A 26876-nucleotide genomic window follows, 5' to 3' on the forward strand; every position below is an offset into this window, starting at 1 on the left:
CAGGCTCCTTGGGCGAGCATGGTGTCTCCTGACTCCTGGGCGTGCATGGTGTCTCCAGGCTCCTGGCCGTGCATGGTGTCTCCCGGCTCCTGGGCGTGCATGGTGTCTCCCGGCTCCTGAGCGTGCATGGTGTCTCCCGGCTCCTGGGCGTGCATGGTGTCTCCCGGCTCCTGGGCGTGCAAGGTGTCTCTCGGCTCCTGGGTTTATACGTGGCGTCTCCCGGCTCCTGGGTGTGCATGGTGTCTCCAGGCTCCTTGGGCGAGCATGGTGTCTCCTGACTCCTGGGCGTGCATGGTGTCTCCAGGCTCCTGGCCGTGCATGGTGTCTCCCGGCTCCTGGGCGTGCATGGTGTCTCTCGGGCTCCTGGGTGTAGGTGGCGTCTCCCGGCTCCTGGATGTGCATGGCAGTTCTTCTTTCATGTTCGGTGCAGTCAGCATAGTTAAAAGAAGGATAAACAAAAATGAAATGCATCACTTACACAGGAGGTGTGATTTACACAGCTTTCCCACATAGCAGAGCTCAGTGCGGCATGGAGAGGACCTGATTGTGGGATGTGGTGAAAGATCGGCATCATGGATGTGCAGCCGACAAATCTGCATTACTGTGTCTTCTTATGTTTGACATTTCTGGGCATTTCATTGTTCTCACATCAAAGTGGCCCCTTTCAATGCTCTTCCCAAAATATCAGAGTCCAGAAAAAGAACGGCTCATGGACAGCGGTCTGGCGATATAATAGGATTTTTCAAATAAAAGCAAAACAATGGCGTGTCCGCCCGATGACATCATGACTGGAGGCTAAAAATAAATGTACCCGTCTGTCAGCGTTGTCTCTTCTCACTCCTCATTTGTTACTTCGTATCAGTTGTAAACTTTTCATTGGCTGCAGATTTTTAGCTTGATTGTTGATAAAACACATCAGGCCTTAACAATTAAACAACATGAACTTAAATAACTTTATTTTAAAAATAATATTTTAAATATATTTTTTTTTAACTCCACTAATTATATTAAATTCCTATATGGGAGCAGATCTGAGCCCCATCCCCCCTTTCACTTAAGAGTCTTCAGCCCCCCCTTTCCCTTTCACATCAGGGTCCTCAGTTCCCCCTTCACATCAGGGTCCTCAGTTCCCCCTTTCACATCAGGGTCCTCAGTTCCCCCTTCACATCAGGGTCCTCAGTCCCCCCTTTCACATCAGGGTCCTCAGTCGTCCCGCTTTCACATCAGGGTCCTCAGTCTTCCCCCTTTCACATCAGGGTCCTCAGTCTTCCCCCTTTCACATCAGGGTCCTCAGTCCCCCCTTTCACATCAGGGTCCTCAGTCTTCCCGCTTTCACATCAGGGTCCTCAGTCTTCCCCCTTTCACATCAGGGTCCTCAGTCCCCTTTTCACATCAGAGTCCTCAGTCCCCCCTTTCACATCAGGGTCCTCAGTCCCCCTTTCACATCAGAGTCCTCAGTCCCCCCTTTCACATCAGGGTCCTCAGTCCCCCCTTTCACATCAGGGTCCCTAGTCCCCCCTTTCACATCAGGGTCCTCAGTCTTCCCCCTTTCACATCAGGGTCCTCAGTCTTCCCCCTTTCACATCAGGGTCCTCAGTCCCCCCTTTCACATCAGGGTCCTCAGTCTTCCCCCTTTCACATCAGGGTCCTCAGTCTTCCCCCTTTCACATCAGGGTCCTCAGTCTTCCCCCTTTCACATCAGGGTCCTCAGTCCCCCCTTTCACATCAGGGTCCTCAGTCTTCCCCCTTTCACATCAGGGTCCTCAGTCTTCCCCCTTTCACATCAGGGTCCTCAGTCCCCCCTTTCACATCAGGGTCCTCAATCTATCCTTCACATCAGGGTCCTCAGTCACCCCTTTCACATCAGGGTCCTCAGTCACCCCTTTCACATCAGGGTCCTCAGTCCCCCCTTCACATCAGGGTCCTCAGTCACCCCTTTCACATCAGGGTCCTCAGTCCCCCCTTCACATCAGGGTCCTCAGTCCCCCCTTTCACATCAGGGTCCTCAGTCCCCCTTCACATCATGGTCCTCAGTCCCCCCCTTTCACATTAGGGTCCCCAGTCCCCCCTTTCACATCAGGGTCCTCAGTCCCCTGGTCTTATCGGTTTCCTATTGTGCTCTCAAAGCGGACCTTTAGTCATTTTTTCATCTTTCCATCTATTAAATCTTCTGCCCTTGTTGTTGTTTCAACTTTGGATAGTAAAACATTTGTTTCCGCCAGTAAATCCCTTATACAGCCCACTGCCTGTTTCTTGGCTGGTCATTAGCCTAGGCTTATGACATCATTCACAGCTTCCTCTCTCTTGTGAAAGTTTTCTAGGAAGGGAGGGGGGGATGAGTCATAAGAGGGCTGATGAGATCTGCTGAGCTGGAGGTGTGCCTCTGTGTGTCTGTGTAAATCCAGGAAGTGAACAGGCAGCAGCTTCAGCTGCCCAGAGTTAAAATGGCTGCAGCCAGACTCAGCGGAGGGAGATTTCTGCAGCATATTTGGCAAGTACAGAATCACAATATATATAAAATATTGTGCAAAGTGGTTGGAGGGAAGCTTCAGAATGGCAAAGATGTTTTTATTACAAATAATGTGAGCAGACTGCAGTTCCTCTTTAAGTTTTTATCACAAGTCCACGTATTCTTTATTACTCCGGGACTACAAGTGATACTTTGCAAACATCATAGAAATGTCTGATCCATGTCTGGAGAGAACTCTGTCCATGTTCTGTGATATTTATTACACATATAAGAAGTTTTTATATTTTATCTCTACAGGATCCAAGTAAAGAATGTTTCACCTTAAAGTTTGACCTGAATGTGGATATAGAGATGGAAATCGTCCCGGCGATGAAGAAGAAATCTCTGGGGTAGGCATTTTCATTTTTGTAACATGGAACCCGGTGCGTTAGACATCCCAACAGAGTTTGCTAAGTTTATCTACAGCCAAAAGTTTAGAGCATTTTATTTTGCCATTTATGTTTGCGTAGGGAGATTTCCCTTTCATTTCCTTTGCTGTATACTCAAGACAGGCAGAGTGGTTCAATAACAGTCCAGATACAACCACTCCAGATACAAGGCAGGCAAGGTTCAGGATAGTCAGGGTCAAATCCATAGTTAAAAGGCAGGCAGAGTTCAGAGAATAATCAATATCCGATCAGAAGTCGTCAATGGGGGATATCCAAACAGCAGAACCTCTTAAACTTATTACAATAGCTATCACAAGCATGAGACTGCAAGCTTGGCTGGCTTATATCAGGTTTGGTCTCCACCCAGAGATTGACCAAGTCAATCACCTTGCAGGTGGACAGACAGACAGGGATGCATCATAGCCAAGACCAGGATGCTGGAATGAGACAGCTGACAAAAGAACTGTCACGTACCTGGTTGGAGGCTGAAATGCCGAGAGGGCTCCCCTTGCGGCTGAGTGCAGTACACCTCTGAGGTTGGGTACAGAGGGTGTAGTGCCCAGAGAAGCACAGGTTGCCAGATGGATCCAGGAGAGAAGAGCTGGTGAGTGCCTGAATAATACTGGAGAATACAGGAAACCACGATGGGCTGCAGTCTCTAGGAGGCCTCGGTAACACTTGGCAAGGTGTGCACAAGGAGCAATAGTAGAAGCTGGCTGGGGATCAAACACTGTGGATCCAGGCAGGAGATGCAGGTTTGCAGGAATGGAGACAAGCCAAAGGTCTGGTGTTGGAAAACAGGCAGGAACAGATAACTGAAGCAAAGTCTGTGAAACAAGCCGGGATCAGGTGCTGGAGAAGGTAACAAGTCAGTAAAGCAAGCCAGGGGGTCAAACCAGGAGAGCGGATCAGACAGGTCAGGAACAAGCTGGGTCACAACAGGAAATCCAAACAGCAGTAGTACAGAGACTCAGGAACTCAGGAAGGCTGACGACAACCCAGCAATTTGGATCAGACAGTGGCAGCCTTTTATAGGCCAGCAGGAGGATCCACCTGTCACATGATGTGCCCATTTCTTCTACTGGCATGATTGACAGTACTTCTTCTACGGCCATTTCCCTGACAAGAACAGGAGCATTTACAGTTAGATAGAAAGATTATTTGTAAACACCTTAATTCTTGGCCTTCTTTAAAACACTATACACTATATATCCCGAGGTTTGGAGATACCTGATCTTATGAGTTTGTTGGACTTTCCATCCCCAAATTATAGTCATTAATGTGGAGTCGCCTTTCTTTATGGCTATAACCTCCTCCACTCTTCTGGGAAGGCTTTCCCCAAGATTTTGGAGGGTGTAGGTGGGAATTGGCGCCCATTTGTGAGGTCAGGTACTGATGTTGGATGAGACGACTTCGCTCACAGTTGGCTTTTCATTTCATCCCAAAGGTAATCAGTAGGGCTGAGATCAGGGCACTTGAGTTCCTCCACATCAATCTATGTCTGTATAGGTAGATATGATGGTCAGGTGATGGTCAAGAGTCCATAGGCTGTGAGAATTTGTGCCCATTTGTGAGGTCAGGGCTCTGTACAGGACACTTGAGTTCCTCCACATCAATCTATGTCTGTATAGGTAGATATGATGGTCAGGTGATGGTCAGGAGTCCATAGGCTGTGGGAATTTGTGCCCATTTGTGAGGTCAGGTAATGTTGGATGAGACCGGGACCGGGCTCACAACAAGCATTGCAATTTATCCCAGAGATGTACTTAAGCTGTTTTGGACATTCTAAAATGCTAGAATATAACAGCACACACAATAAATATCAAAGCTTCTTTACTTGGCTTCAATAAGTCAATCCAAAGCTTAGATAGAACCTCGGATTACGAGCCTAATCCATTCTAGGAGAATGCTCGTAATCCAAAGCACTCGCGTATCAAAGCGAGTCTCCCTATTGAAGTCAATGGAAACGAAAATAATTAGTTCCGCATTGACTTCAATTGCATGCAATACCGCATGTGGCCAGAGGTGGGGGGGCGCCGGAGAGCCTCAGAAACGGCTGGAAAGGCCCGAGGACACCTCGGCTCCAGCGCCCCCACCCCCATCTCAGGCCAAACGTGGTACTGCACACCACTTTGGCCTGAATTCTGTGCTAGTTTAAAAAAAAAAAACAGTGCTTGTATTGCGAAACGCTCGTTCTGCATTGACTTCAATGGCATGCAATACCACATGCGGCCAGAGGTGGGGGGCGCCAGAGAGCCTCAGAAATACTCGGAGACAGCTCGGCTGAACTCGGAAAGGCCCCCCCCCCATCTCAGGCCAAAAGCGGTACTGCGTATCTGTGACTGTATACATTTCTCAATACTCTGGTATCACTAATAGAAGGTGAATATAATTGAACAAACCTTTATGCAGACTTTGCAGCTTCCTAAAAGGGGGCTAGATTCAGCAAGAATTTACGCCGGCGTATCTATAGATACGCCGCGTAAATTCAAAGCTGCGCCGGCGTATCTTCTTTCTGTATAAAGAAAGCAAGATACGCCGAAATTAGGCTAAGATCCGACTGGCGTAAGTCTCTTACACCGTCGTATCTTAGTTGCATGTTTACGCTGGCCGATAGGTGGCGCTGCCGTCGATTTCAGCGTACAATATGCAAATGACCTGGATACGCCGATTCAGAAACATACGTGCGCCCGGCGCATTTTTTTACGTCGTTTACGTTAGGCTTTTTCCGGCGTAAGGTTGCTCCTGGGTCTATGAGGCGTACGCAATGTTAAGTATGGACGTCGTTCCCGCGTCGAATTTTGAAATTTTTACGTTGTTTGCGTAAGTCGTTCGCGAATAGGGCTGTACGTAAGTTACGTTCACGTCTAAAGCATTGATGATTTGCGGCGGAATTTCGAGCATGCGCACTGGGATTCTTTAACGAACGGCGCATGCGCTGTTCGTAAAAAACTTCAAATACGTGGGGTCACAGTGAATTTAGATAAAACACGCCCACATCATCCAAATTAGAATTAGGCGGACTTACGCCGGAGCACATACGTTACGCCGCCGTAACTTAGGGCACAAGTTCTTTCAGAATACGGAACTTGCGTCCTAATTTACGGCGGCGTAACGTATCTGAGATACGTTACGTCCACACAAGATTACGCAGGGCTACCTGAATCTAGCCCAGGAATTCCAGATATTTCAGCAAAGTCAAGCAGAAAATTTCCAGCGCCATTTAATCCCCGGGAGGGGGGGGGGGGAACGGACCCTCATCGGCTTGTCATTTTGGTGTCTCGTGTTCGGTTATCAAAGAGCTCTGAGAACAAAAAGGTCATTCTGTAGATTAAAGATTGTCACACCGGTGATGCTCTTTATGGTGATAGAAAGCGTCTCATTAACATCTGACGCGGACGCGGCTCATTTATACAGTGTGGCCCCTCATTGAGCCGCCACTCTGACCTTTAAATCAGGAATGCGAGGGAAAGGTCACCGAGATACTTTGTATTAGAGTTTGGAAAGGTGAACTTGTTCAGAGATAACTCCATTCCAGCCCCGTACTGTACATCTCGTCTACAATTCCGTTCGCCATTTGTCTGTATTGCCGTCTTACCCTCTTGGTTGACAAGTTAAAGTGAACTCGCCAAGAGAGAATAATGGGGGGGCTGCCATTGCTGGCCCCCTTTATGCCCCCGGACCATTCTGCTGGCCAAAACCCCAGGCCACTTTTTGCGAGTCGGCACTGCGTCTCTTTAACTGACAATTGCGCGGTCGTGCGACGTGGCTCCCAAGCAAAATGGGCGTCCTTTTTTCCCCACAAATAGAGCTTTCTTTTGGTGGTATTTGATCACCTCTGCGGTTTTTATTTTTTGCGGTATAAACAAAAATAAAGCGACAATTTTGAAAAAAAATCAATATTTTTTACTTTTTGCTATAATAAATATCCCCCAAAAATATATTAAAAAACATTGGCCCAGATTCTCAAAGGGCTTACGACGGCGCAGCGCCATGTACGCCGTCGTAAGTCCTAATCTGGGATGTCGTATCTATGCGACTGATTCTTATGCCGCGTACACACGGTCGTTTTATGTGATGAAAAAAAATTACGTTTTTAAAAACGTCACTTTAATTGAACGTGTGTGGGGGGAAAACGTAGTTTTATGTCTTCTAAAAAACGACCAAAAAAAATTGAAGCATGCTTCAATTTTTTGTGTCGTTTTTCAAAACGTCGTTTTTTACTTCACAGAAATTTACCGTGTGTAGCAAAAACGTTGTTTAAAACGACGTTTTTACACCCGCGCATGCCCAGAAGCTACTTATGAAGCAAGCTTCAATGGTAAAACGTGGTGGAACGTAACCTCACTTTGCTAGAACATTGTGAGAAAAACGATGGTGTGTAGGCAACTTCGTCTTTGAAAATTGAAGTTTCAAAAATGTCGTTTTTTACTTCACAGAAAGTGTCGTTTTTTTTCATCACATAAAGTGATGGTGTGTATGCGGCATTAGAATCAGTTACGCATAGATAGCCATTAGATCAGACAGGCGTAAGGCTTTTACGCCGTCGGATCTTAAATGCAATTTTTTTTTGTCCGCTAGGTGTCGTTTTCCCCGTCGAGTATGCAAATTGGCTAGATACGCGAAATCCCGAACGTACGCGCGGCCGACGCAGTAAAGTTACGACGTTTACGTTAGGCTTGTCCCGGCGTAAAGTTGCCCCTGGGTATATGAGGCGCAATCAATGTTAAGTATGGCCGTCGTTCCCGCGTCGAAATTTAAAAATGTAAGTCGTTTGCCTAAGTCGTCCTTGAATGGGGCTGGACGCCATTTACGTTCACGTTGAAACCAATGACGTCCTTGTGACGTCATTTGGAGCAATGCACCCTGGGATATTTTACGGACGGTGCATGCGCAGTACGTTCGGCGCGGGAACACGCTTAATTTAAATGCTACAAGCCCCCTACCCGCCTAATTTGAATTAGGCGGGCTTGCGCCGGGTGATTTACGCTACCCCGCCGCAACTTTACACGCAAGTGCTATGTGAATAAAGCACTTGCATGAAAAACTTGCGGCGGCTTAATGTAAATGAGATACGTTACGCCTGTCCTTAGTTACACCATTCTACGAGAATCTGCCCATTATTTTTCCTCAGTTTAGGCCGATATGTATTCTACATATTTTTGGTAAAAAAAAAAAAATCACAATAAGCGTTTATTGATTGGTTTGCGCAAAATTTATAGTGTCTACAAAATAGGGGATAGTTTTATGGCATTTTTAATATATATTTTTTTTTTTTTACTAGTAATGGCGGCGATTTTTAATGTGACTGCGACATTATGGTGGACACTTTTGACACATCAGTGACAGTGACGTGTCACTCGTAGCCATGCCCCTAACAGTTAGAATCACTCCCTAGGACACACTTAACCCCTTCATCGCCGCCCCCTACAGGTTAACTCCTTCACCACCAGTGTAATTTTTACAGTAATCAGTGCATTTTTATAGCACTGATCACTGTAAAAATGACAATTGCCCCAAAATGGTGTCAAAAGTGTCCGATGTGTCCGCCACAATGTCGCAGTCACGATAAAAATCACTGATGCCGCCATTAGTAGTAAAAAAATGAATACAAATGCCATAAAACTCTCCCTTATTTTGTAGACGATATTATTTTTGCGCAAACCAACCAATCAAACGCTTATTGCGGTTTTTATGTAGAAGAATACGTATCGGCCTAAACTGAGGAAAAAAAACTTTTTTTATATATTTTGGGGGATATTTATTATAGCAAAAAGTAAAAAATATTGCTTTTTTTTTTAAATTGTCGCTCTATTTTTGTTTATAGCGCAAAAAATAAAAACCGCAGAGGTGATCAAATACCACCAAAAGAAAGCTCTATATGTGGGGGAAAAAAGGACGTAAATTTTGTTTGGGAGCCACGTCGCACGACCGCGCAATTGTCTGTTAAAGCGACGCAGTGCCGAATCGCAAAAAGTGGCCCGGTCTTTGGCCAGCTGAATGGTCCGGGGCTGAAGTGGTTAAATATCTAGAAACGTCTGAACTTCACATATAGTTTTCTTTCCGAAGTCAGACCATCTTTATTTCTGTAACACCAAATAATTGTGGAGTCGAGGGTCTCTTGGCCCTCTGCTATTGGTGGCTGGAGGGGAGGATAGGGAGTCATTCATCCCTCATCCAGTTTAATTTGACATTTCTCAATCTCTTCTATTTCAGAGAAGTTTTGGTCCCGGCGTTCGAGAGGAAGGGGATCGACCTGAATAAAGTGGATATATTTCTGGACCAGTCTAACACGCCTCTGTCCCTCAACTTTGAAGCGTATCGCTTTGGTGGGCACTATTTGAAAGTGAAAGGTAACGCCGACCGGCCAAGTAAGCTTGCCAACCGTATGAGCTGAGCCTTACCAGAGTCAGTGCCCATGAAATGCAGCCTTACCAGAGTCAGTGTCCATGAAAAGTAGCTTTTCCAGAGTCAGTGCCCATGTAATGCAGCCTTACTAAAGTCAGTGTCCATTAAATGCAGCCTTACCAGAGTCAGTGCCCATGAAATGCAGCCTTACCAGTGTCAGTGCCCATGAAATGCAGCCTTACCAGAGTCAGTGCCCATGAAATGCAGCCTTACCAGAGTCAGTGTCCATGAAAAGTAGCTTTTCCAGAGTCAGTGCCCATGTAATGCAGCCTTACTAAAGTCAGTGTCCATTAAATGCAGCCTTACCAGAGTCAGTGCCCATGAAATGCAGCCTTACCAGTGTCAGTGCCCATGAAATGCAGCCTTACCAGAGTCAGTGTTCATGAAATGCAGCCTTACCAGAGTCAGTGTCCATGAAATGCAGCCTTACCAGTGTCAGTGCCCATGAAATGCAGCCTTACCAGTGTCAGTGCCCATGAAATGCAGCCTTACCAGAGTCAGTGTTCATGAAATGCAGCCTTACCAGAGTCAGTGCCCATGAAATGCAGCCTTACCAGAGTCAGTGTTCATGAAATGCAGCCTTACCAGTGTCAGTGCCCATGAAATGCAGCCTTACCAGAGTCAGTGTCCATGAAAAACAGCTTTTCCAGAGTCAGTGCCCATGAAATGCAGCCTTACCCGAGTCAGTGCCCATGAAATGCAGCCTTACCAGAGTCAGTGTCCATGAAAAACAGCTTTTCCAGAGTCAGTGCCCATGAAATGCAGCCTTACCAGAGTCGGTGCCCATGAAATGCAGCCTTACCAGAGTCAGTGCCCATGAAATGCAGCCTTACCCGAGTCAGTGCCCATGAAATGCAGCCTTACCAGAGTCAGTGTCCATGAAATGCAGCCTTACCAGAGTCAGTGCCCATGAAATGCAGCCTTACCAGTGCCCATGAAATGCAGCCTTACCCGAGTCAGTGCCCATGTAATGCAGCCTTACCAAAGTCAGTGTCCATGAAATGCAGTCCTACCAGTGTCAGTGCCCATTAAATGCAGCCTTACCAGAGTCAGTGCCCGTGAAATACAGCCTAACCAGAGTCGGTGCCCATAAAATGCAGCCTTACCAGTGTCGGTGCCCATGTAATGCAGCCTTACCAAAGTCAATGCCCATGAAATGCAGCCTTACCAGAGTCAGTGCCCATGAAATGCAGCCTTACCAGAGTGCCCATGAAATGCAGCCTTACCAGAGTCAGTGCCCAGTGGGCCGAACTTTGGTTGTTCGGATGTTCGGCAAACAACAAACAATATGCCGAGTTCGGGGAAAATTCAAAGCCACGGAACCCCGTTAAAGACTATGGGACACTAACATGAAAAACCAAAAGTGCTAATTTTAAAGGTTAATATGCAAGTTATTGTCATAAAAAGTGTTTGGGGACCCGGGTCCTGCCCCAGGGGACATGTATCGATGCAAAAACAAAGTTTTAAAAATGGGAGTTTTTTTGGGGAGCAGTGATTTTAATAACTCTTAAAGTGAAACACTAAAAGTGAAACATTCCTTTAAATTTCATTCCTGGGGGGTGTCTATAGTATGCCTGTAAAGTGGCGCATTTCTCCATGTTTAGAACATTACCACAGAAAAATGTAATTTCTAAAGGAAAAAAAGTAATTTAAAACTGATCGCGGCTGTAATGAATCGTTGGGTCCCGGCAATATACATAAAACTCATTGAAAAAAACGGCATGGGTTCCCCCCCCAGTCCATTACCAGGCTTTTTGGGTCTGGTATGAATATTAAGGGGAACCCTGCACCATTTTTTTTTTTTTTTTAAATGGGGAACCCTGCGCCAAAATGTAAAAAATTATTGCGCAGGGGTCCTCCCAAAAAACATACCATATCCTTATCCGAGCACTCAACCTGGCAGGCCGCAGGACGAGAGAGTGCCCCCCCCCCCCTCCTGAACCGTACCAAGCCACATGCCCTCAACATGGGGAGGGCGCTTTGGGGTCTGAACCCTAGCAAAAATATGTAGAAGAATACATAATGGCCTAAACTGATGAACAAAAAAAAATTATATATTTTTGTTATATTTATTATAGCAAAAAAGTAAAAAATATTATTTTTATTTCAAAATTGTCGCTTTTTTTGTTTATAGTGCAAAAAAAAAAAAAAAAACGCAGAGGTGATAAAATACCACCAAAAGAAATCTCTATTTGTGGGGGAAAAAAGGACGTGATTTTTTTTTTTTTTGGGCACAGCGTCGCACGACCGCGCACGGTGACGGTGTTTTACTGCTCCCTCATCTTCATGTCTGTACATACAGTAGTCATAATTAGCATTTACTGAAAAAGGAGTTTCCCAAATAGTGCCCAGAGGAATTCATCTCTGTCATTTCCTGAAACTGGTTGGCGTTTTCCTTGGTGCTTTTTGCCCGAGGACGTTGAGTAAACTTACACAGCGCAAATAACCCCGAGGGCGATTGCTTTCATTTTACCCTCCAAACTGGGAAATGAAAGGGGAACGAATGGAAGGCGGTCGGTACGGATGATTCTTTTCCTTCAATGTAAAGTTGGGAAAGCCCAGAAGAAGGATGCAGGTTCAGGAAGAGGCAGGCAGGATGTGTGTGGATGGGAGTGCGGTGCAGACGCAGGGAGAGTGTACAGAGCGCTGGGAGCAAGGAGCCACGCCGACCTCCACCACTGCACGGTAATTACCTCTATTATTGATTATAGATCGATCGGAAAAAACACTCCACAAGCTTTTCTGCACCCCATGTTCTTATCTTTCACATTTGCCTCTTCAATGTGGAGTTGAGCACTCGCTATAGTGATTTTTTAAATGCAGTTTCATCCCGCTTATTGCACACTTTATTGCACACAGGAAGTCACCTGACAATTCACACTATAAGTCGAGGGACTTTCAGGTCGTGGCAGTGTGAAGCGAGCATTAGGGGGAGATGAGGTGCTCTCAGCAGTGCTAGAGGGGTGAATAGATTCAAGTTATGTGTGGGCAGCTTATGCCACCAGCTATCTGATTAAATTAATATTTGAAGTAGGGTTGCACCGATACCGGTACTCTTATCTGTCTGTTTTTAAGGTGGACCTGATCGGACGGTCCATTCACCCCTATGGACCAGAGGGTGTAAACCTGTGGTTCTCAACTCCTGTCCTCAGGACCCATTAAGGTCTAAGGTTTAAAGCAAGCAACAGGGATTCTTCCCACTACCTGGTGGACACTTACCTCTACTACTCAGCGCACATTAGCATTTTCCCACTGGGGCATTAATTACGCAATGCAGAACTTTCCCAGCACACAATCGCCATGGCGTGCGGGAAGTAATTAGAGGGCATCAGGGAATTATTTAGGGGAATGGGGGGGGGGGGGGGGGTCATTATGGGGTATCATGGGGTGCTTACAGGGGGATGTAGTGAATATATTGGTTTATTTTAAGGTTGAGGGTTAAATATTATAGTATATCGGAGGGATAAGTATGGGGTGTTAGGGAATTATTAAATGATATAAAGGGGGTAAGGATGGGGTGTAGGAATTGTTATAGGATATAAGGGAGGGGGGGGGGGGTGAGTATGGGGTGTTAGGGAATTAATAAAGATATAGGGGGGGGGGGGATTGGGGTAGGAATTAATATAGGATATAAGGGGGTGAGTATGGGGTGCTAGGAATTTATTTCAATCGTTTTTTATTGATATTTTTCAATCAAACAAAATAATGCATTACAATAGCATATAGTACACAATGCATCGTAACAGTAGGAGACAAAGTAATACTCATTATCTAACATACAGATATGTGTTGGCTAAGCAATATAATACTACCAATCATCATAAGAAAAATTGTAGAGTATTTTCTGTAGAATATTTTCTCAATAGTATCAAGTCAATAAGAGATCAAATCACAATATCAAAGGAAAAAGAAAGAAATACATTAGCAAACAAATAAAATAAAGGAACTAGCTTTCCCGAACACCCCATATGGGAATCATAGTGTTCGAGAGCTATCTCCTCTCATATTTCCTATCTGAATAGTAAACAACGTGTCGGAGGAAATAAGGTAAACAGAATTATGTCCTGTTTTTGAACCAGACGTTCCAGAGGTCCCATTGGATTGAGTATTTATGAAGAGAGCCCAAGGATGACGCTAAAATCCTTTCATCGAGGAATTTAATACATTATATAAAGGTGGTGAGGATGAGATGTAGGAATTATTATAGGATATACTGTACAGGGGTAAGATGGGGTGTAAGGGAATAATAAAGGATATAAAGGGGAAGGGTATTAAGAAAAAAACAAACAAAAAAAATGAAACTGGTTCATAATTTACAAAAAAAAAAGAGATTGCACACAAATGCGTGTGATGCCAGGGCAGTGCCCAGATTTAAACTATCTGAGCCATTTTGGGACATATAGCATATACAGTATATATACTCCATATATATGTATGTAGAGAGAGATAGGCATCCTCCTTAGACTTCTTGCTTTCCAGGCATTCACCCTGCGCTCACGGCTGTGAGCCTCTCATAGCGTTTAATAGGCTGTCCACGATGGGGCTGGGCAGAACACCTATCCCTTCTGTCCTCACCTACACACCAGAGCCCCTTGCATAGGGGCTGAATACCCAGTGTGCATGGGGCCCTAAAGTTACAGCAAGGCACCACAAGCCAGACTCCGTCGGGGCAGTCGAGGACCCCAGTGCATGTCTGCTCCAAGTGCTTTGTTGGGACAGTGATGGGATGGCCGGGCTTCCTCCTCCCCTTTTGTTGTTTCATCATTCCAACTCTTTTAATCACTTGCAGCCCCATACGGCTAGAGGTGCTGAGTACCAGGGCCGGGGACGAGGGATGGGCAGGAGGGGGCAGCTGCCCTGGGCAAAGCGGTTTACTGTATGGATTGGGGCACCAGCGAGCTCATTTTGATACAAGGCATTTTAACAAGCAGAGGACTGTGGGGGTAGCATCCCCTAAGCCTGTGTGTTCTTGACTAATACACACAGTAAGCGTGGAAAGGTAATGATCATTTCCTATTGATTGATAGAGTCTGTGCAAAATATATGCAAGCATTAAAGGCATTAAAAACTTGCAACACTTTATTTGTAATCAATAGTATCACTTAAAGGGAGACAGACTGGTTTAGGTTCACCACGCAGAGAGATGTGTCAACATTGCAACAATGAAACAAAAGGATCAATAAGCACAAGACCCACCAGATGATGGTGATAGTGTCTACGGCTTTTCTCTATGCAGGTCCACACAGTACAACTCAGCCCGAGGTACAGGAAGGGGGTGGGTGCGGCAACAGGTTTCGAGGGCTCTGCCCCCTTTGTCAAACCTCCTCTGTGCAAAATATCCAGTTATAGGTATCCTTCAGTAATACAATTATCTCAGTTGACTGATATTAATGATCAATCGTCTGTAAGAGGAGAATTTGTGCATATTGAGCTGTTGCGATTAGTTGCATCGATCATAAAATGCAATGTTCATGGTGGGCATCAGATCACAAATATTACTGAATATATATATATATAAAAATTAAGACAGGGATGTCAAACTCAATTTCCAATTTTCATGGGCGCATCATCAGCACTATGGCTGCCCTAAAAGGGCCAGATTTATCTGTAGGACTATATAAATGTATCCTTTTGTTCTCAGAATAGTTGCAGGAATGGAACCACATCGTATATGTTTTTATATACCGTATTTATCGGGGTATAGCGCGCTCCCGCGTATAGCGCGCACCCCTAAAGTTGCCCCGAATTCCTGTGGAAATTTTTTTTTTGTACTTACAGTTTTGTTGTCTTGCGCGGCGTCCATCGGAGGCCTCGTTGGGTCCGGCGTCCGTTTTCGGCTTCGGGTGTCCTCTTCGTCGGGTCCGGCGTCCTACTGCGGCGTCCTCGCGTCCTCCCCGCTCGTTTCCCGTGCCGAGTTTGAATACTGCGCCAACATATACAGAGCGCAGTACACTCGTGTATCGTCGGGCAGGCTCGGCTACTCTCGCGCTGACGTCCTGTACGTCCAAGACGTCAGTGCGATAGGCGCCGAGACTGCCCGACTATACACGATTGTACTGCGCTCGGTATATGCCGGCGCAGTATTCAAACTCAGCGCGGGAAAGCGGGTATCGGCGTATACCGCGCAGCCACGATTTTGACATGATTTTCAGGGCAAAATAGTGCGCGGTATACGCCGATAAATACGGTATATATATATATACCGTATATACTCGAGTATAAAACAAGCTTTTCAGACCTTTTTTGTAGGGCTGAAAATACACCCCTCGGCTTATACTCGTGTCAGTGTACCTTGAGCGTCCAATTTTTAAAATCCGCGGCTTCCTCCTGGTCCCGTCCCGTGATAGGCGTTTGACGCTGTGTTTAGTGTTCCGCCAACCTCAGACAATCGCCTTGTCTGAGGATGAAAGAACGTCCATGATTGGCGGAACACTGAACACAGTGGGTTGGATTCAGATAGGTTAGCGGATCTTTAGATCTGCGTAACCTCTCTGATTTACGTAACGCCTGCGCTATTTTTTTTGAAGCAAGTGCTTTATTCAGAAAGCACTTGCCTCTAAAGTTGCGGCGGCGTATCGTAAATCCCCCCGGCGGAATTCAAATTCCGCGGCTAGGGGACGTGTACTATTTAAATCAGGCGCATCCCCGTGCCGATCGAACAGCGCATGCGCCGTCCGCAAATTTACCCAGCGTGCATTGCTCCAAATGACGTCATTGGTTTCGACGTTAACGTAAATTACGTCCGGCCGTATTCGCGAACGACTTACGCAAACTACGTAAAAAATTCAAAACTCGGCCATACTTAACATAGGATACGCCGCACTTACCCCGAACGCAAACGATGTAAAAAAAAAACGCCGGGCGGACGTTCGTTTCTGAATCGGCGAAATGCTCATTTGCATATCCGACGCATAAAAGATATGGAAGCGCCATCTAGCGGCTGGCCTGGAATTGCAGCCTAAGATCCGACGGTGTAAGTCACTTACACCTGTCGGATCTTAGGGATATCTATGCGGAACCTGATTCTATGAATCAGGCGCATAGATACGACGGCCGGACTCAGAGATACGACGGCGTATCGGGAGATACACCGTCGTATCTTCTTTCTGAATCCGGCCCACTGTCTGCTGGGAAACTGAGTCCGAGGGTGAAAGAACGTCCGTGATTGGCGGAACACTGAACACAGTATCTGCTGGGAAACTGAGTCCGAGGGTAAAAGAACGTCCGTGATTGGCGGAACACTGAGCACAGTGTCAAACGTCTATCACGGAACGGGACGGGACCTGGAGGAAGCCGCGAGTTTTAAAAAAAATGGATGCCCGCAGCGCAGCCTGTCAAGAATTTCAGGTACGCTGCAATGGGCAAAGTGAGGTTGTGATAGGCACAGTGAGGTAATGGGCACAGTGAGGATGGGCATAGTGAGGATGGGTACAGTGAGGTTGGGCACAGTGAGGTAATTGGCACAGTGAGGTAATGGGCACCGGGAGTTAATGGGCACAGTGAGGTAATGGGCACAGTGAGGTAATGGGCACAGTGAGGATGGGCACAGTGAGGATGAGCACAGTGAGGTAATGGGCACAGTGAGGTAATGGGCACAGGGAGGTTGCAATGGGCACAGTGAGGTGGCAATGGGCACAGTGAGGCTGCAAATAAGCATTGTTGACCCTCTTTTCCGCTTACAGTAGCTGCTGCATTCTCACCCTAGGCTTATACTCGAGTCAATAAGTTTTTGTGGTAAAATTAGGTGCCTCGGCTTATACTCGAGTATATACGGTGTGTACTGTATATTGATTTGAAGGCTTGCTTCTGTGAGAAGTGTAAGAGTAGTTGACAGGAAAAAGGAAATTTGGGATGGAATTGGAGTTTCATAAAAGGCATTGTTCTCTGTTGCTGTGAGTGTAGAAGTGATTCTTGGCATGGATGGAAAAAAGGACCCCCCCCCCCATCTCCCCCCCCCCCCAGACCTATTGTTAATGGTAATGATCTGAGGCCCGGGGGTTCGTTTCTTTGAAGCCTCCTCGAGCTGCACTGGCCGTTTCCTATTGCCTTGAAAAAGTTTCCTGCAAAAAATTAGGAAAGGACTGAAGTCACGTATGATGGAGAATAGCGGGCCAGGCCTGGCCAGGCCGCCAAAAACTCCCGTGGTCATTTTGGGTGGATGGTGGCATCTTTTATTCAGACCAGGCTGTGGCTCCCCAAGTAACCAAGATAGTCGCACACAAATCTGTTGCCGCTGTGTGTGGCTGTTTGGGGGCAGGTTTGGCAACACTGAAGGGTGGGGTGATGATGTCAGCAAGAGCAATTTGACCACACCCACTGGCGCGCTTTGTGCGCTATGTTACTATTCTTCTTGGGGCACCCAAATGTGTCCTAGGTCTTTTATAATCCTATAGTGTTTACTGAAAAAAAAAAGCATTGCCCTGTGCTGCAAAAGTATTCGGGTTTGGCTTGAAGAAAAGGTGGCAACCCTAATCAGGACTCTGTGCAGGCCAGTCAAGTTCCTCCACCCCAAACCCGCTCATCCATGTCTTTATGGACCTTGCTTTGTACACTGGTGCGCAGTCATGTTGGAACAGGAAGGGGCCGTCCCCAAACTCTTCCCACAAAGTTGGGAGCATGAAAATGTCCAAAATGTCTTGGTACGCTGATATCTTAAGAGTTCCCTTCACTGGAACTAAGGGGCCAAGCCCAACCCCTGAGGGGCCAAGTCCAACCCATGAGGGGCCAAGCCCATCTCCTGAAAAACAATACCAACATCAACGTCAGATGTAACTTTTTTGGCCTAAAAGCAAAACGCTATGGGCCAGATTCACAGAAAAAGTACGCCGGAGTATCTGCTGATACTCCGGCGTCCTTTCAAATTTGCCGCGTCGTATCTTTATTTGTAATTCACAAACAAAGATACAACGACATTTGGCTAAGATCCGACAGGCGTACGGCTTCGTATGCCTTCGGATCTTAGGATGCAATACTTCGGCAGCCGCTGGGTGGAGATCGCGTTGTTTTCCGCGTCGGGTATGCTAATTAGCTGTTTACGGTGATCCACGAAGGTACGCGCATTCGTCGCATTCTCTTACATCGTCGCTAGTCGGCTTTTCGCGTCGCAAAGTTACGGCTGCTATTTAGGTGGTGTAACAATAGACAGCCCATGTTATGGCCGTCGCTCCCGCGTCGAATTTCAAATTTTTTTTTTGCGTAAGTCGTCCGGGAATACGAAAGTACGTTACGCACGTCGCCGTTCAAAACATTACGTCGGGGCGACGTCATTTCGTGCAAAGCGCGGCGGAAAATTTCAAAACGGAGCATGCGCAGTACGTCCGGCGCGGGAACGCGCCTAATTTAAATGGTCCCCGCCCCATTTGAATTAGGCGGACTTGCGCTGGACTGCTTTACGCTATGCCGCCGCAAGTTTACACGCAAGTGCTTTGTGAATCAAGCACTTACAATGAAAACTTGCGGCGGAGTAACGTAAAGGACATACATTACGCTGCCGTAATTTTTCGTGAATCTGGCCCTATGTGTGGGGACAACTAACACTGCACATCACCCTGAACACACCATCCCCACCGTGAAACATGGTGGTGGGGATGCTTTTCTTCAGCAGGGACAGGGAAGCTGGTCAGAGTTGATGGGAAGATGGATGGAGACAAATACAGGGCAATCTTAGAAGAAACCCTGTTATAGTCTGCAAAAGACTTGAGACCGGGGGGAGGGGGGTTCACCTTCCAGCAGGACAACGCCCCTAAAGTACAGCCAGAGCTACAATGGGATGGTTTAGATCAAAGCCTATTCATGTGTTAGAATGGCCCAGTCACAGTCCATACCTAAATCCCATTGAGAATCTGTGGCAAGACTTGAAAATTGCTGATCACAGACGCTCTCCATCCAATCTGACAGAGACAGAGATATTTTACAGAGAAGAAGAATGGGCAGAAATGTCCCTCTCTAGATGTGCAAAGCTGGTAGAGACACCCCCAAAAAGACTTGCAGAGAAAGTATTGACTCCGCAGACGTTGGATGGAGGAAGAGACGCTGCAGTAGATGTCTCGTCTTCGGCCCTCACAGAACATCGCCCTCCATACTCCTCCATTATATAAGATTTGAATTGCAGATTTCAATGAACAGGTTGTCGGTGACATCACTGGGCCTCTTCCAGATCTGTTCCCGGGCCGCGTTCTCGCTGCGCACATATGGCGGGGAAGGATGAGCAAGCTGTTCAGTTCATCCCTGGGATTATGTTTTGCTCGCTGCTTTGGCGTTCATCATCCAAGAGAGCAAAACAAAATGCGCAGAGCGTCGCGGGATTTGTCTCTTTATTGAACCGCGCTCATCCTTCCATAGGACCGGGCCGCGCTCGCTAATCAATACCATAAATATGTTTTATGGTTGAGAATTTAAAGCAGAACTCTGGCCAAAATAAAAAAAGGAATAGCCAATTAACCCCTTCAGCTCCAGAAGATTTACCCCCCCCCCCCTTCTTGACCAGGATTTTTTTTTCTATGCAGCACTGCGCTACTTTAACTGGTTCCCGACCGGCTCCTGTACTGTACATCTACGTCGGCAGAATGGCACGGCTGGGCAAAGTGACATATATTTACGTCACTTTGAAACCCCCGCCGTGCCCCTGCCGCGAGCTCCGTGACCGTGCCCACAACTGTGTCCCGCGATCGGGTCACAGAGCTGCAGAACGGGGAGAGGCAAGTGTAAACAAGCATCTCCCCGTTCTGCCTAGTGACATGTCACTGATCGTCTGTTCCCTGTAATCGAGAGCAGCGATCAGTGACGTGTCACTCGTAGCCACGCCCCCTAACAGTTAGAATCACTCCCTAGGTCACACTTAACCCCTTCAGCGCAACCTTCTGGTTAACCCCTTCACTGTCTTATAGCACTGGTCGATGTAAAAATGACAATGGTGCCAAAATAGCGTCAAAAGTGTCCGATGTGTCCGCCATAATGTCGCAGTCACGATAAAAATCGCTGATCGCCGCCATTACTAGTAAAAAAATAAAAATGACATAAATCTATCCCCTTTTTTTGTAGACGCTATAACTTTTGCGCAAGCCAATCAATAAACGCTTATTGCGATTTTTTTTTCCAAAAATATGTAGTTTTTTTTAAGATTTTTTTTTAGACATTTATTAAGTAAAAGATATTGCATTTTTTTTCTCAAAATTGTCGCTCTATTTTTGTTTATAGCGCAAAAAATAAAAACCGGAGAGGCGATCAAATACCACCAAAAGAAAGCTCTATTTGTGGGGAAAAAAAGGTCGTAAATTTTGTTTGGGAGCCACGTCGCACGACCGCGCAATTGTCAGTTAAAGCGACGCAGTGCCGAATCGCAAAAAGTGCTCTGGTCGTTGGCCAGCGAAATGGTCCGGGGCTGAGGTGGTTAACTGGCAATTGCGTGGTCATGTAACGATGTACCCAAATAAAATACATATCATTATTTTCATACAAATAGAGCTTTCTCTTGGTGGTATTTGATTATTTTTTATTATATAAACAAAACAAAACAAAAAATGTTAAAAAAAAAAATATTTACATTTTTTACTTTCTGCTATAAAACGTATCCAATAAAAAAAATGTATTCCGCTCCATGTCTTTGCTAAAAAAAATCCCAATAAGTGTATATTGATTGGTTGGCGTGAACGTTATAGAGTCTCTCTATCTGTAGAGAGCTCTGTGTTGTTTACCTGTCATTCTCTCAGCCCCGGGGGTCTCTACATTTTCTAAACAAAGGGCCAATTCGCTGTCCTTCAGACTTTAGGGGGGCCGGACTGTGGCCATTGGGTGCACAAAATGTCCTGGCGTCAGTAGGGGAAAACAATCCCCCATTATTGGTGTCATTAGGTCCCCATGTTGGTGTTATTGGGAAGGATTTTGCCCATCATTAGGGTGTCATTGGACCCCATTGTTGGTGGCTTTGGGCAGAACTGCTACCCATCATTAGCGTCATTGGGCTAAATTGTTGGTGCCTTTGAGTGGAATTGTGCCCCATCATTGGTGTCATTGGGCTCCATTGTTGGTGTCTTTGGGAGGAACTGTGCCCCATCATTGGTGTCATTGGGCTACAGTGTTGGTGTCATTGGGAGGAATGGCGCCCCATCATTGGTGTCATTGGGCTCTATTGTTGGTGTCTTTTAGGTAGATTCAGAAAGAGTTAGGCCGGCGTATCAGTAGATAAGCCGACCTAACTCAGAATCTACGCCGACTTATGTTTAAGCGTATGCTCAAACAGAGATACGCTTAAACACATCTAAGATACGACGGCTTGCGCCGTCCTATCTTAGATTGAAATATTTTGGATGGCCGCTAGGTGGCGCTTCCATTGCGGCCGGCGTAGAATATGTACGCCCGGCCGACGCAGTACTTTTACGCCGTTTACGTTAGAGCTTAGCCCTAATGGAATAGTAATGTCAAGTATGGCCGCCGTTCCCGCGTCGAAATTCAAAATTTTTACGTCGTTTGCGTAAGTCGTCCGTGAATCGGGATTTACGTAGTTTACGTCCACGTCTAAATCAATAGGCCCGTACGGCGTACTTAGCCGCAATGCACACTGGGAAGTGTAGGCGCCCGGCGCATGCGCAGTTGAGAAAAACTCAAACACATTTGAATTAGGCGCCCATACGCCCGCCGATTTAGGCTACGCCGACGTAACTTAGCAGGTAAGTACATTGTGAATCATGTACTTGCCTAGCTAACTTACGGCGGCGTAGCCTAAACACACTAAGCTACGCCGCCGTAACTGTAGGCACTTCTCTCTGAATCTACCTATTTGAGTGGAATTGTGCCCCATCATTAGTGTCATTGGGCCCCATTGTTGGTGTTTTTGGGAGGAACTCTACCCCATCATTAGTGTCATTGGGCTCCATTGTTGGTGTCATTGGGAGGAATGGTGCCCCACCATTACTGTCATTGCAGATATAGAAAAAAAATATATAATAATAAAAAGAAAATACCTAGATCAAGGTTTGATCTAGGTCAGCCCCAGGGTTCGTGTTTTGGTCAAAGGTCAGGGTCAAAGGTCAGGGTCATTATATACAAATACACAGCACACTTTTCACATATTTATTTGTATCGTTTTCCTTCCACTTCACAATCATGTGACACTTTGTGTTGGTCCATCACATAAAATCCCAATAAAATACATTTATGTTCCTGGCTGTAACATGAGAAATTGTGGGGAATTTCAAGGGGTATGAATACTTTTTCAAGGCTCTAGTTTTACTAACACATGTCAAAGTTGCACAATTGTGCCCAGGCATTTACATTTGTTTTACCTCTCTAGGCAGGAAAGGGTTACGGATGTCTTTTTTTGTGTCTCGTTCCACTTTAATGTTTTTTTTTTTATTAATAAATCCATAAGTTGATGTTTTTCTAATATCTCTATAATTCTTCTGTACGGATGAGACGTCACTCTGATGTTTTGTACACACAATAAAATACTGATTTCTGTATTTGCAGCTAAGCCGGGGGATGAGCTGAAGGTGGAGCAGGCGGTGAAGGATTTCAGGTCGTTAAGTTTACCCATCATGAGGAACTTGGGGGCCACCTCCACCTTTATCTTCAACCCGCCCAACGAGAGGGCCGACCAGTCGCCGTTCCGGAAGGAGAACCCCGACATCTTGGTAAGTCACCCCCCCCCCCCCCCCCCGGGGAATTCATACTATTGAGGCGCCTTATGGAGCGCGCCTGGACTGGTACACTGGCAAAGGCGGCAATTGCTAGAAGGGCCGATTGAAGGGGAATTCTGCTTTAAGAATCAGAAGCTGAGGGATGGATTGCGGTTTTGTGACACCATTGAAGACTTTCACTTCTCACGAGGCAGCGGAAAAAAAAACAATCTGATAAATAGAATCACAGGTCCCAGGTGCCAGCATCTCATGGACCCATGGGCAGGGGCGGACTGACCACTCGGGCACTGCCCGAGGGCCCCATGCCACTGGGGGGACCCATCAGGGTTGTCAGCCTCAGTAAAACCAGGGACAGTATGTAAAAATCTGTGTTGTTTTTTTTTTAAATCCCATTAAAGCTGCCCCGCCTCTCCAGTACCTTTTCAGTGTGTGTGTACGTGTATGCCACATTTCATCTTCAATGCCCTTGCTGATGGGAGGAGGTTTGCACTCAAAATCTCACGATACATGGCCCCATTCATTCTTTCATGTACACGGATCAGTCGTCCTGTTCCCTTTGCAGAGAAACAGCCCCAAAGCATGATGTTGCCACCCCCATGCTTCACAGTAGGTATGGTGTTCTTTGGTTGCAACTCAGCATTCTCTCTCCTCCAAACACGACGAGTTGTGTTTCTACCAAACAGTTCTACTTTGGTTTCATCTGACCATATGACATTCTCCCAGTCCTCTTCTTGATCATGATTATGATCATGATTTCATGATTAAAAAATCGGTGCTCCCCAGTCGTAGGTCCCCCAGACAACAAACATTGCACACTTGTAGAGGAGAAATAGGGCTACATGTGCGCCAAGTTCCGGGTCCAGAGGACCTACGACCGGCCGGTACTGGGTCCCCAAATTCACCAGAGAAATTACCGTTTAACATGGGAGTCTATGGAAGGGGTGCCCGGCTTTGAAAAATCGGTGCTCCCCGGCCGTAGGTCCCCCGAACAACAAACTTTGCACACTTGTAGAGGAAGAGTGGGGGCTACATGTGTGCCAAGTTTGGGGTCCAGGGGACCGGTACCGAGTCCTCAAAGTCTGGGAGATCAGGCGCAAAAAGGTGACTTGAAGATAAGCCGAGGGGGGCATTTTCGGCTTATACTCGAGTATATGCGGTAATAAAAAAAAAATTTTTTACCAAGAATATGTAGAAGAATACGTATCGGCCTAAACTGAGGGGAAAAAATAAAATGTTTTATATATTTTTGGGGATATTTATTAGAGCAAAAAGTAACAAATATTGCATTTGTTTCAAATTGTCGCTCTATTTTTATTTATAGCGCAAAAAAATATAAAACGCAGAGGTGATCAAATACCACCAAAAGAAAGCTCTATTTGTGGGGAAAAAAGGACGCCAAATTTGTTTGGGGGCCACGTCGCACGACCGCGCAATTGTCAGTTAAATCGACGCAGTGCCGAATCGCAAAAAGTGGCCTGGTCTTTGGCCAGCCAAATGGTCCGGGGATGAAGTGGTTAAAGTTCATGTGCGTGTAAAGGCCAGCGTCCCAATACTTTTGACTATACATTATTTTAATTTTTTTGCTGGAAATGTGATTACGTAGTAACAAAGACCTTATGTTCTCACATCGCTGCGCTCAATCTATAATTATCATTATCCAGCCGCTCGGTCGCTCCTCCGCGTTAATTGTGCTTCAAATACCGTCGGCAGACCCCCAGCTTGGCGTCGGCGTATTTTTAGAAGACATGTGAAGCCGGGGGCCGGCATTTCTATTTGTTTTCTTTTGTAAATAATTATAAGGAAAGCTTAACACCTACCTGATGAAATCAGTGGGGGGGGGGGGGACGACATGCATGGGAACATTGGGCTGGAGAATAGAACGCTCTGGGGGAGGGGCAAGTTGAAGCGACGGATAGTTACACTAAAGGCTCACGCCGCCGTAGCGGCGCTCCTGGGGGATCGAATGTAGAAAGGCGGTAGGAGCTTTGTTCTGGGAATCGATCGCAAGCCTCCGTTGCCCGTCAGCTTTCACAGATGTCTTCACCCCCCATAGCAGTGCTTGGGCCAGTGGCGGCTGGTGCTTAAATTTTTTTTGGGGGGGCGCAAACAAACGAAATAAAATAAAAAACAATTGCAGCCTCACTGTGCCCATCAAACGCAGCCACTGTGCCATCATTTATCGCCACTGTGCCTATCAATTGTCACCACTGTGCCATGCCATTTAACGCAGCCACTGTGCCATCAATTGTCGCCACTGTGCCATCAATTGTCACCACTGTGCCCATTGCAGCCTCACTGTGCCCATTGCAGCCTCACTGTGCCCATTGCAGCCTCACTGTGCCCATTGCATGCCTCACTGTGCCCATTGCAGCCTCACTGTGCCCATTGCATGCCTCACTGTCTCCATTGCAGACTCACTGTGCCCATTGTTGCCTCACCCTATCACCAGTGCACGATTCAAAACCCGGACTGTCCAGGTGAATCCTGGACAGGTGGCAGCCCTAACTGGTGTGCAGTCATGTTGGAACAGGAAGGGGCCGTCCCCAAACTCTTCCCACAAAGTTGGGAGCATGAAATTGTCCAACATTTTTTGGTATGCTGACACCCTAAGAGTTCCCTTCATTGGAACTAAGGGGCCAAGCATAACCCCTGAGAGACCAAGCCCAACCCCTGAGGGGCCAAGCCCAACCCCTGAGGGGCCAAGTCCAACCCCTAAGGGGCCAAGTCCAACCCCTGAGGCCCCGTACACACGAGAGGATCTATCCGCTGGAATTTATCCGCGGATCGGTTTCAGCGGATAGATCCGCTGGTGTGTACGATCCAGCGGATATTTATCCGCGGATATTTTTCCGGCCGATGGATTTCCAGCGGATAAAAATTTCTTAGCATGCTAAGAAATCTATCTGCTGGAATCCTGTCCAGCGGATTGATCCGGTGGTCTGTACAGACTCACCGGATCAATCCGTCCGATTCCCTCCCTCGCATGCGTCGTAATGATTCGACGCATGCGTGGAAGTCCTTATATTACAGCGTCGCGCACGTCGCTGCGTCATCATCGTGGCGATGGCGTGACACGTCACCGCGGAGGGAATTCCGCGCGGATTTTGATCTGATGGTTAGTACAACCATCAGATCAAAATCCGCCAGAGGATTTATCCGCGGAAACGGTCCGGAGGACCGTTCCCGCGGATAAATCCTCTCGTGTGTACGGGGCCTGAGAGACCAGGCCCAACCCCTGAGGGGCCAAGTCCAACCCATGAGGGGCCAAGCTCAACCCATAAGGCAACCCCCCACCATAACCCCCCCTCCACCAAGTGATTTGGACCAATGCACAAAGCAAGGTCCATAAAGACATGGATGAGCGAGTTTGGGGTGGAGGAACTTGACTTGTCCTGACCTCAACCCGATAGAGCACCCTTTGGGATGAATTAGAGCGGAGACTGCGAGATAGGCCTTCTCTTCCAACATCAGTGCCTGACCTCACAAATGCTCTTCTGGAAGAACGGTCAAACCTTCCCATAGACACACTCCTAAACCTTGTGGACGGCCTTCCCAGAAGAGGTGAAGGTGTTATAGCTGCAAAGGGCGGGGCCAACTCAATATTGAACCCTACGGACTAAAACTGGGATGCCATTAATGTTCATGTGCGTGTAAAGGCAGGCGTCCCAATACTTTTGGTAGTATAGTGTATGGGGTGCTTTAAATTCCAAGGCCTTGTCTTTGAATCCTGTCCCTGGAAGTCGGGGGGCCGGTGTTGGAAAGAAAAGGCCGTGGCCTCAGTTGATCTGTTGGCCAGCCATTTCCCCTCTCTGTACTCGCATTGCCTTATTTCCTGCTGTCTAGCATTGAGTAAACAGTGTGACCCGCGCGCATTGTGTCCGAGAGTTCCTTCCCCCATCGTGTCCATAGGAACATGTTGGAGGGCCTCCAGAAGAA

The 26876-nt window shown here is 46.8% G+C and overlaps 1 protein-coding gene across 3 annotated transcripts in view; it reads left to right on the forward strand.

Annotated features, from left to right (window-relative positions):
• The window catches only part of PLEKHG5 (pleckstrin homology and RhoGEF domain containing G5), a 207937-nt gene that overhangs the window by 112581 nt on the left and 68480 nt on the right, over positions 1–26876 (forward strand). For 2 of the 3 annotated variants that reach the window (XM_040326507.1, XM_040326508.1), the window contains exons 5-7: positions 2768–2859; positions 9115–9251; positions 22771–22934. In XM_040326507.1, the coding sequence (XP_040182441.1) occupies positions 2768–2859; positions 9115–9251; positions 22771–22934 (393 nt within the window). Of the gene's footprint in view, positions 1–2767; positions 2860–9114; positions 9252–11714; positions 11992–22770; positions 22935–26876 lie in introns of those variants that run through there. The other variant, XM_040326509.1, reaches the window with a different exon arrangement.

Source organism: Rana temporaria, chromosome 10, assembly GCF_905171775.1.
Source record: "Rana temporaria chromosome 10, aRanTem1.1, whole genome shotgun sequence".
Classification (NCBI taxonomy): Eukaryota; Metazoa; Chordata; class Amphibia; order Anura; family Ranidae; genus Rana; species Rana temporaria.